The sequence below is a fragment of the Vicia villosa genome, unplaced genomic scaffold, assembly GCF_029867415.1.
Source record: "Vicia villosa cultivar HV-30 ecotype Madison, WI unplaced genomic scaffold, Vvil1.0 ctg.000244F_1_1_4_unsc, whole genome shotgun sequence".
NCBI lineage: Eukaryota > Viridiplantae > Streptophyta > Magnoliopsida > Fabales > Fabaceae > Vicia > Vicia villosa.
Genome location: NW_026705097.1, coordinates 38,318 through 50,592, shown reverse-complemented (window position 1 = coordinate 50,592; position 12,275 = coordinate 38,318). Strand labels below are relative to the sequence as shown.

Sequence of the window (12,275 nt, the reverse complement as noted above, 5' to 3'; positions counted from 1 at the left end):
CAACAATGGCAAAACATAGTTCATATATTCCACATATATACATATATCATAAATACATATATATATATATATATATATATATATATATATATATATATATACACACATTCGCATTCTCATCATATACGTTTCATTTACATATATCACATCTACACACATCAATAATTCATATCAAATGAATTCAACTTCGCAAACTATGCATTCACACATCATAGCATTCACTTCATAAACACAATAATTCAAAATGTGACTCAATATGCGACTCAACTGTGCATATGCATGTGGTACCAATCGGAGCTTCAGCCCCCGTCACCAATTGCCCAATTCAGAGGCACAAGGCATAAGCCTTCGTCACTAGTTTGCCAATCCAGGCCGTCACAGAGTATGCATATGAAATGCGACTCGACAAACAAGACAACACATCATACTCATCACAATCACATATCGTCACGAGGCATAAGCCTATATCACAATCAACTACTCCCTCCGTTCCTTTTTAAGTGTCGTTTTAGAAGAATTTTTTTGTTCCCATTTAAGTGTCGTTTTATAATTTAATGTTATAATTTGTCACTTATACCCTTATTTTCTCAATAACTCCACCTCAAAATTTTCAATTATTTATTGGAAAAAGAGAGTTTATGATTGAATTTATTTGGAAAGAGAAAAATAAATAAGGGTATAATAGAAAAAGTAACTCAAATAATCCACTATCTTGGTTGAAGAGCTTTTTGCTAAAACGACACTTAAAAAGGAACGGAGGGAGTACCATTTATACGAGGTAATTCACGTCACCATAATATAGCTATGGAAGTTTGTAGCTTCATCGTGTCCGATTGGTGTGTCACTCTGATATGTAGCACTCGGGGGGTTGTCTATATTGTTGTTTCTATGTTGTTAATATTTTAGTTGTTGTTATTATAACCGTTGAATCCAAGTTGAATAATATGAAGCACTTGTTATACTTCCTAGTTGTTTGAGTTGAGTAAAGTTGATAGTTGACTGTTATTCGAATGCTATGTATCATTGTTGAATGAAATACAAGTTGAAGTTTTAAGTTGATATGTGATACTCCAATTTTTTGTTTGAAATTTTAAAATACTCTGATTTCTCGTATGATATTTTCGGGTTGAATTTGGGGTGTTACACACTTGATTCCAAATGAGCAGTCAATTCTGCCTCAATTGGCTATTTTGCTTGATTCCCAATGAAGAATTATTACAATCTTATTAGGCGACTTTGCTTTTTTCTTGAGGAGAACCATTGTGTGGGTGAGCTCTTTCAATGTTTTGAGCTTGTCTTTCACTTAGGCAAGCTCTCTGACAAGCAACTTGGCAGATTCATCTTTACTTTTTTTTAGACTCATCCAACCCATCCAAGAACGTTGTGGCTCACTACACTCTTTGGTGGCAAACTTCAAGGATATTGGGTATGGGTGAGCATCTCCCTCATGATGTTTAACTTGGTTTTTAGATCCACGATAAATCTATCTGAGTGGATGTGGGCATCAAACATTAGATGCTCCAACGTGATCCTTCTTAGCAAATAAGTCTTTACTAAATTGGACACTTGTCTCAACCTCAACTTACTCGCCATCTTATAATCGTTAGGGAAATCATCCAGAAAATTAAAGTGCTCCTGGATATAATTTTTGGTGTCAAAGTCCCAGTTCTAGATGGAATGCACTTCCATGTTTGTCAAAGGTGTCGAGGAAGTGGTTCTGTTTGGGGGGGGGGGGGGGGGGGGGGGGGGGGGGGGAGATCACTCGAGGTCCACAACATCTTTGTTGTCCAAGTTTATGGTCAGATTGAGCCAGACGTCTTTACCTTTTTGACCTTGAACCGAAGATGAAATTCCTTTGACCAAGCTAGGCTTGATAGTCTCTATAGGTTTGGGAGAAGTAATAGTTTCCCCTTCGTAGAAATCGATCTTAGGCCAATTAAGTACATGACTATAGGTCCCACATATTTCAAAAAGGAGAAAACCAACAACCACCTCGAATCAAATCACCAAAGTCCTTAACCACTTGTCAAGGTAACTTGTCAATTATGAAACTCAAGTTTTGAAACGAAGTTCATATCTAAATGAAGAATCTACAAATTCATCATCAAAATGATTTTGGAAGGCGTGAAATTCATGTTTGTTATTAGTAGATCTGATATTAACATCTAAATTGATAACATACCTGTATGAGACAACCATTCTGTTGATAATCCAATTATGTAGTTAAATGTATAGTGAAAAATAAAGACATAAAGATTGGATTCGAGTTATCATCCAATTCATCAAGAAAATGAATCATAAATATCTATGATATATATACGCTCTATTAAGACGTACGATGGTCATCCAATACCCATCTATCAATAATTACCTTCTATAAAATTTACAAATTAGGGTTTCATCTGGAAAAAAAATAAGGTTCACCCTAACCCACAACTCAAGTTAAGATACACATTCTAACCATTCTAATACATTATAGTGTTTTCAAATATACCACCTTTTCAAGAGTCACCATCATCTTCATTCAAGATAAAAAAAAAGACTTTATCAAGAAAAACATTAAATCAAAATAGCACTTTCATTTGTGAGCTTCCTAAATCAAATCAAACAATAAAATATAATCAATTGTCTTCTTCCACTAGATTCCATTCCCTTCACAAAATGTCAAATTCCAATCGGAAAAGCACGACTTGTTCACTAATTTCAAATTTTAACACGTAAGTCAAAGCTCATACGTGAACAAACCGTAAAGAATTTCATCCTAATTTATTCTTTCGATTAAAATAATTAATTAACCTATTCCTAAAATTTCCTAGTTTCGACTTTTAAGACTAGGATGTATTCTTAACCCAACGAAGCAAAATCAACGCATCTCTTTCACCTTCTATATTTCCATGTTTTTGAATTGAAATTTCAAGTATAGTATAGGTCAGTGTCTCAAAAGAGTAGGTGGCCACCATTCAAAACTAACTCTTCATTGCTATGTAGAGAAGAAAAAGGGGTTAAAATATAGTACAATTTAATAATGATATACATTAATTAATGATGATGTAAATATACTATACGTTTATTTTATTTTAAAAAAAATCTTTACATTGATGATGTAAATAATGTTTATATAGAAATTTATGTTAATGTAAGTAATTTTATTTAACACTTCTAAACACTAAATGAAATACATCTACCGGTTATAAGATTTGAAGGTGAAAATCCAAACAAGACCCGGACTAATTCCAACATTCTTTCTTATTTTGTACTTTGCGAGTAGGGCTGGAAATGAGTCGAGTCGAGTCGAACTCGCCTCAGCTCAGTTTGACTCGTTAAGAATTGGCCGAATTCGAGTTCGAGTTCGAGTTCATGACGAACTTTTTTTTCAGCTCAAACTCAACTCGTTAACAATTGACCGAGTTTGAGTTCGAGTTCGAGTTTATCTCGAACTTTTTTTTCAGGTCAAACTCGACTTGTTAGAAGTTCACAAACATCTCGATTCAACTCATTAGGTTTATCTTATTAGGTTCAACTCGCTTATTTCACGGACTTAAAGTAATTTTTTAAAGTATATTTTTTTATATATCGATTTGACATTTTAAATTAATATTTTTTAAATAAAAAATATAGAAATAAAATTAAAGTTATAAGATTGGAATTCATACGATGATAATTTTATTTGTATAATTATTTGTAGAAATATTTTGCTCACTAGAATATATAAATTATCAATTAAAACCGTTAGATTAAAATACAATATGATACTAAGATTTAGAGAAAATATTTAAACCTACTTTTAAATACAATATAATCTATCTCATATATAATCGAATTGACTCATGAACCTAACGAGTCGAACTATGTATAGTTCAAGTTCAGCTCATTTAGTTAATGAACTTAGTTTTTAGCTCATACTCAACTCATTTGGTTCATGAACCTAGTTCAACGATTTAGTTTTCGAATCGAGTTTCGAACTATGTTCGAGTTAGTTTGGTTCATTGCCAGCCCTATTTGCGAGCATAAGATTTATCTAGAAAACTCTAAAACCATCTATATAATTTAAATGAATTTGCATAAATCAAAAAACCTAATTCAAGGGTCTAAAACAATTTAATTCAAAATATTTTGAGTTATACCTCCTAATTAACATAACTGATTTTCAACTACTTTAACAAACTAACAAGCCTTCTATAACTAATAACTTTATTTAAAAAAGTTGTCAAAACAACTGGTTTATAACTCAAAATAAAATGAAATATAAAAAAAAAATTTAAAACTAGCTATCTTGAAAATCCCACAAATTCCAAATAGTTTCGTGAGCTTCTCGAATAATTCAAGTTTTAAAGGCTTTGTCATTATATTTGATAGTTGGTATTGTGAGACAGAATACATCAATTCAATTTCATTTTCGTTATTTAGGTTCTTTAGAAAATAAAACCTTATATCTATATGTTTTTTGCTTTCATGCATGACAAAAAAAATTGTTTAGCTTGATAGTGGAGCTATTGTTCTAAAAAACAGTTAAGAACTTCCTTTGCTTTATGCCTAAGCTATATATAATTCTTTGCAAGAATGCAATCATATGTCTTGACAAATAGACAATGAATTACAACTTCAGTTCTGGACAGGGTTATAATAAATTGCTTTCTTGCTTTCCAAGACATTGCACCAGACCCTAACATCAACACATGACCTGAAGTGCTTTTCTTATCATCTATATCCCCTCCATAATCAATGTTTGAGTACGCTACCAATTTAAAGTGTTCACCTTTCTAGTATTGAATTCTTGTCTCAATTATTCCTTTTAGATACCTTAGAATTCTCTTGGCAGCCATTAGATGAGGTTTAGCAGGATGGTTAATGTATTTGCTTATCATGCTCACTGCAAACATCAAATCGGGCCTAGTGGCAGTTAGACACATTATGCTTCCATCCATTTGCTTGAACGAAGTAAGATTGACATTATTTCTTCTGTCTGGTTTTAATAGTTTAGTTCTTGGTAAAATAAAAGTGCACACAACATTTCTTTGATTCATACCTAACTTGTCAAGTATCTACTTGGCATATATTTGTTGTCACATGAATGCGTTCTCATTGTCTTACATAGTTTTAACTCCAAAAAAAGTCTCATCTTTCCCAAGACAGTCATGTAAAAGGTGCTCAACATGGATTGCTCGAAACCTTTGAACATGATGTCGTTTCATATGAAAATTAGATCATCTACATATAGTTTGATGATAAACTAATTTCCATTATTGCCTTCTTTGACAAGCAATGTGTGCTCATGAGGATACTTTACAAATTCTTCGTTTTCAAAGTAATCCTCTATTTTGTTGTACCAAGCACTTGGATCCCGCTTCAGTCCATATAGGGCCTTATCCCTTGTTTACATATCCTAAAGGTGTCCGACATACACTATTTTCTTGAATTTTCCATGGAGGAAAGCACTCTTTACATCTAATTGATATACACTTCATCCTCTAATAGATGCCAATGCAAAAACACTTCTTATGTTGTCCCACTTAGCCATATGTACAACTACTTATTTTAAATCAACTTCATATCTCTGAGTGTAGATCTTAGCCATTAGTCTTGTTTTGTGTTTCTCTAGTTCTCCTATTTATTCCAATTTTGTTTTGTAGATCCACTTCACTCCTATTACTTTTACCGCTTTTGGAAGTATCGTCGACCTCCAAATTTGATTTCTTTCTATGGCATTGTCAACTTCTCCACACATCCAACTTTGTGGCATCTTCATAATTCACAATATCTTCATTGACATAGGGACCAAATATGGCTTGGTTCATCATAACTTTATCAGGGTTAAGGTCTTCACTAGAAGTGTCATAATTGTCAAGTCACGATGGAGGCTTCCTAACACTACCTTGTTTTAAGTTTGAGTTAGAAGTACTTGTTACTTCTTTAGGGATTGATATACCACTAGTCATCCGCTCCTAAGTTATATTTTGATAATTGTCTTGTGTCATTCCTTTTTAATTTGTGTTTGTTGTTTCAATTACATCTTCATAAATTTCTAACTCCACATTTTCAAATTTCTTTTCTTTATTCCATGTCCATTTCTCATTTTCAACAAAGATTACATATATACTTGTAATTATCTATTAGATATAGGGATATAAAGTGTATGTGCATTGTATGTATCACTGAATCCCAAGAAGAAGATGCAATTCATGCTCTTGTCATCAGGTTTCCTTCTTTGGACATTTGATATGTGTGCATAGGCAATGCATCCAAAGATTCCTAAAGTGTTGAACATATGGTTTTGATTTGCTCCAAGCTTCTTTAGGTTTGATCTTTGGTATGACAACAATAAGATTTCTATTGAGAACACAATTTCCCCATTTCACAACTACAAGCCGAAACAACTGAAATATTCATCTCCTTACTACCATGCTTATTACCATGTTAATGAGGGTTATATTCTTCCTTTAAACCACTTTATTTTGTTAAGGCGTGTAGGATATATTGAGTTGTCTTTTATCCCATTCTCTTCACAAAACTTCTTGAATTCATGAAATTTTCATTATCCTCCTATATTAATCCTTAGGTAACCAATTAAGTTTCAAGTTTCTTTTTCTATCATTAATTTGAATTTTTTAAGTAGTCTAATGCACTAGACTTTTTATTTAAGAAATACACCCAGGTTTTCCTACTGAAATCATTTATGAAGGTCAGTATATACCTTTTGTTGCTGTTAGATGAGGGAGTTATAAGGACACATATGCTAGAGTGTACAAGCTCCTATATTCTTATTGATCTCAAATCACTCGTCTTTGAAATTGTTTCTCTAAGTTGCTTGTTTACCATGCAATCTGCACATACTTGTTTTGACTATTCAGTTCTAGGTGATCCTTTCATCGTATGCTTCTTGTCTAGAATTTTCATTCCCTGAGACTCAAGTGACCATATCTACAATGCCATAAGTATGGTGTATATTCATATTTAGTCTTCATATAAGACATTATTTTAACTTTAGCAGTTATGTGAAAATCTTGTTTGAGGCCATTTGAGATGATAATCAATCCTATCTCCTGATGAAAAATATAACACATATCGTGCTTAAACACAATTGTCAGCTTCATCTTTTGGGATTAGCCTATGTTTAGAAATTTTGTTAATGTGTAACCCGACACTGCCTTTTCCCGTGACATGCATCTATGAATTGTCCCCTTATCTCAAAGTTTCTATGAATTCTAAGTCAAGAATTTAAAACCATGATTTAATTCCACGCATGTGATTGCTACACCCAGAGTCCAAGTACCAAGTGTGATTTTTTGAGCTGTTCTTGTCAGAGCTTTCATAGGCAATGAGTAACAGGTCTTCCTCCTCCTTATACTCATGATACTTTGCATATTCTTTGAGGTCAAGACACTCTTAGTGGAAGTGGCATAACCTATGGAATATGTAACATTATATGACACTTTTGTTTAATCTTCTTTATATACCTTGAACTCTTTACACAACACCACAACCTTTCCCTCTACCTGTCATCCTAGCTCCACTAGAAACTATTAAGAGTTGGTCTTCCTCCTTGACAATTTTCATCTTTTTAGCATGAAATAAGAGATCTTTGTAGCTCGTCAATAGAAAACTCTCTAACTTTATTTGATTCTTCAATGGCACAAAATGCATAATTGAATTTTGAGGACATGCACATAACTATCTTCTCAACAATTGTGTGTTCCTCCAACTTCTCTCTATGAATCTTCATCTTGTTGAATATTGCTATTTTGTCAAAGTTATCATCAATTGATTCTTCTTCTTTCTTGCGAAGAAGCTTAAACCCCCTACACAAAGCTTGTAATTGTGCCCTCCTCACTTTTGTAGTGTTCTGATATTTCTTAGCCATTGAATCCCAAATGGCTTTGGATGAACTCTTGTCAAGAATTATTTCAATGATTTTCATCTCAATCGATTAAAACAATTAATTTTTTTGCCTTGAGATCTTTCACTGAAATTTGTTCAACCAACTTCTTCTATTCTTGTGTTGGTGTAACTAGAAAAACAAGAACATCTTACTCCACAGTGGTCTAATACTCTTTTGATCACAAAATATTTTCCATAAGCATATGGATATTGAAATTTGGAGTGAATTGTTTGCCACAATTGATTTTCGCAAATTGAGATGGTAACCGTCATGTTCAAGAGCCCCTGAAAACATACTACATACCTCAATACCGCAACACCTATGCTTTCCACCTACAAATGTGCACTCAAAGTTTATCAAGAAATCACTCTAATCTTGCATAATGCACACTTAATCTCATACCAATGATTAGGATAAGAAACTATATGCATTTTAAACTTCTCATTTCATTTTCAATGATCAAAGACATTTATATATGACTTACACAACAAGAAACTCCGTAATTGAAAATCAATTACAATTAACTTAAATAATTTCTAACTCCTTTAACAAACTAACAAGTTTTCTACGACTAACCAAATTAAAGATGTAATTATTTTTTCGTAAAGGTACCTAATATCATTTATATAGAAATATAAGTGTGTTATCTTAAATTAAGAGGATTCATTTGAACTCCCCATCTGGGTCGCCTCCACTAAAATGCAAGGATAAAATTAGGGTCATATTTTTGTGATCTCATAGGATTTGTTTATGTTTTTGTAATCTTATACAATATGTTTGTGATATTTATTTTAAAAAATGATTTTTATTAGTGTTTTTAAATGAATTTTAAATAAAAATTTAATTTAAATAGCTAGGATAAAATTAGGGTCATGTTTTTGTGATCTCATAGGATTTGTTTATGTTTTTATAATCTTGTATAATATGTTTGTGATAGTTATTCAAAAAAATAATTTTTATTATTTTTCAAATTTTTATTAATTTTTTAAATAAATTTTAAACAAAATTTAATTTAAATAGCTTCTTATACAGACTAATTTTAAGCATGTCCTTTAGTTATGATTTTTTACTTGATTTCAAATAATTTTTAAAAAATAAATTAAAAAACAAAAAACTCTAAAAAAAAAAAAACATGTACTAGTACTAACTTTTTCGTGTTGGTTCCTCTTGATCATTAATTACAGTTTCCTTGTTTCTCACTCTACCTTCAAACACTTCAATTCAATACCAGTAATTTTACCCAAAACACAAATACATTAACATTACAATCAATGGAGCAGCTACAACAATACTTCCAAATTCCAATATTATAATAATAAGAAGAAAAAAAACCAACTTTTTAAAATCTCTTTATATTTCCACAATCCATCATAAACCAGACACTAATCAAAGGTTTCAAACATAAAAAACAAACAAAAAACATATTCAAGTGCTTTTCTTCTTAACATTCATTCCTTCCACATATTCTATTCTCTCTCTCTCTCTCTCTCTCTCTCTCTCTCTCTCTCTCTCTCTCTCTCTCTCTCTCTCTCTCTCTCTCTCTCTCTCTCTCTCTCTCTCTGCATAATCAATTGCACCCATCATCTTCCTTTACCCACGCCTGCTCAATTTGTGGCGCATGCTGTGCTCATTTTGCCTATGTTTGAATTTTCTGTAACACTCTCTGACTTCTCCACTATCTCTTTTTTTATAATTCAAGTGCAAAATTCACTCTTATAAGTACTGTTCTTGAGTTCTAAAGCTTCAAACTTTGACATGTTTTTCTGTTTTTCTTCTTCTCTATCTTAATGGGTCTTTTCCAATTTCTCTCAAAATTCATTCTTTAAGTACATGTGAGAATTAAAGCTTCAATCTTTGATAGCTTTTTGTGTTTTTCTTCATGTTTGTTTTAATGGGTCTGTTCCAATTTCTTTGCTTTATATGAATTTCCCACCTCTCTTGGTTTTGAGCTTCCCAAAGGTGACACCTTTGGGGTTGTATAAGACTCAAAGTGATTGAATTTCAGAATACCATTTTGAAGGAAATTTTGTAGCAGATATGGTTGCAGAACCTTGGATTGTAAAGATGGGTAACCAAGTAAGTTCAAATCTCAAACATGCTCTTCTACTTGAAACTTTAACAAAGAAAAAACATAGTCAAAAAAGGTTAGAAAACAAAGAAACTATAGGGATTCTTTCTTTTGAGGTAGCAAATGTGATGTCAAAAACCGTGCACCTTCACAAATCACTTTCAGAGTCTGAGATCTCAAAGCTTAAAAATGAGATCTTGAACACTGAGGGTGTTAGGAATTTGGTTTCATCTGATGAGGGTTATCTTCTTGAGCTTGCTTTAGCAGAGAAGCTTGAAGAGTTGAACCGTGTTGCTAGTGTTGTTTCTAGGTTAGGGAAGAAGTGTTGTGAGCCAGCTTTACAAGGTTTTGAGCATGTTTATGGTGACATTGTTGGTGGTGTTATAGATGTGAAGGAATTGGGGTTTTTGGTTAAGCATATGGAGGGAATGGTGAGGAAAATGGATAGGTATGTTAATGTTACTATGAATTTATATAGTGAAATGGAGGTTTTGAGTGAGTTGGAACAAGGTGTTAAGAAGTTTCAGAATAATCAGCATGTGGAGAGCAAGAAAGCTTTTGAGCAGAAACTTATATGGCAGAAGCAAGACGTGAGACATCTTAAGGATGTTTCTCTTTGGAATCAAACTTTTGATAAGGTTGTTGAGTTGTTGGCTAGGACAGTTTGTACTATTTATGCTAGAATTTCTTTGATTTTCGGAGAGACCGCTTTGAGGAAGAATAGCCTTGGATCGCCGGTTATGCAAGAATGTGGGTTTGTTTCGGGTACTCTTAGCGTTCAGATGAATTCTGGGAGGTTGAAGCGCAACACGAGCAAGAGAAACGGTTCGACTGCAAATGTGCCTGCGGTTGAGAGAAGGGGAACAGCTACTAGTAAGCCGCGGTATGAAACGAGGAGAGGTGAATTTGCGTCTATTGGGCCCGAAGATTTTGGTTTTCCGTGTGGAACAAGTCCGGGGAGACTTTTTATGGAGTGTCTAAGTTTGAGTAGCTCGGTTGGAAAGTTCGATGATACCGATGATGGTTATGTTATCAATCACGAGGATCAATACAGTCATGTATCGAGCAGCCACAGCGGTGTGATTGCGAATCATAGCATGAAAAGGGAGCATTTGTTCCATTCTGGTGTACTAAGTCATGTTCAAAGCAGTGTTTCGTTCACCGGAGAATTACGACAAGCTAAATCCAGTGTACAAAGTTGCTCAACATTTAGTCCGAAAAGTAGGTTAGCTTTTTACGCTCCTCCTACGACTCTCGGTGGCTCGGCTCTTGCATTACACTACGCCAATGTCATAATTGTCATAGAAAAGCTTCTTCGCTACCCGCATTTAGTCGGTGAGGAAGCCAGAGATGATCTATATCAGATGCTACCGACAAGCGTAAGATTATCTCTTAAGGCAAAACTGAAGTCATACGCCAAAGATTTGGCGATATACGACGCGCCTCTTGCGCACGACTGGAAAGAGAATCTCGATGGGATACTTCGATGGCTTGCGCCTCTTGCGCATAACATGATGAGATGGCAGAGCGAGCGAAACTTTGAGCAGCATCAGATTGTTAGCAGGACAAATGTTCTGTTACTTCAGACATTATATTTCGCCGACCGCGAAAAGACCGAGGAATCAATCTGCGATCTTCTTGTCGGGTTGAACTATATATGCCGTTACGAACAACAGCAAAATGCATTATTGGATTGTGCAAGCAGTTTTGATTTTGAAGATTGTATGGAGTGGCAATTGCAATGTGGAGCTTCTTTTCTCAATTGAGTTTATAAGACTCTAAATTTTGAAAATCCACAATTTGGTGAGCATTTTATTCATTTTGAAATATTTTATCATCTAAAATTCTAAATACAAAGTGGAGTTATGATCTTAGTTACTTGAAAAGTATGATTGTATTTAATTAAAATTATTAAAATTATAATTTTATTTTGTGCAATAGATAAGCATTCATAAGTGTTCATGTTGAACTTGTAAATAGGTTTATATATAAATTGCATGTTGTTTAGAATTATTGTCATGAATAGAAAAGAATCTAGCATTGGTATTTTAGGTTAATCCTCCACTTGGTGTTGATTTATTGGATTCTTAGCATCTTTTGTTAAGTTTGTTAAGAATATTTGAACTCTTGAAGTTGATGCTTTGGTGTTTTCTTACTACTCTTCTTCGACCAAACATCTTACTTTGTTTCCATTATGATGTTGGACAAGTTTGTCTTCTAATGATGTGGTAGCCAAAATGAGATTACCTTATTGATGAAATGAGGGACCTATGGTTTAAATGTTGTGTTTAATCTTCTTTAGTAAAATTGGAAAATATTGAGCAAATAAAA

The 12,275-nt window shown here is 33.3% G+C and overlaps 1 protein-coding gene across 1 annotated transcript; it reads left to right on the top strand.

Moving 5' to 3' along the window:
• The first annotated feature begins 9,242 nt into the window (after positions 1-9,242).
• LOC131625849 (protein PSK SIMULATOR 1) lies at positions 9,243-12,275 on the top strand. Its single transcript, XM_058896679.1, has one exon. The coding sequence runs from the start codon at positions 9,914-9,916 to the stop codon at positions 11,708-11,710; it is 1,797 nt and encodes a 598-aa protein (XP_058752662.1). The 5' UTR covers positions 9,243-9,913; the 3' UTR covers positions 11,711-12,275.

Coding starts and splice junctions, on each gene's coding strand:
- LOC131625849 (XM_058896679.1), top strand. CDS start 9,914: ATGGTTGCAGAACCTTGGATTGTAAAGATGGGTAACCAAGTAAGTTCA.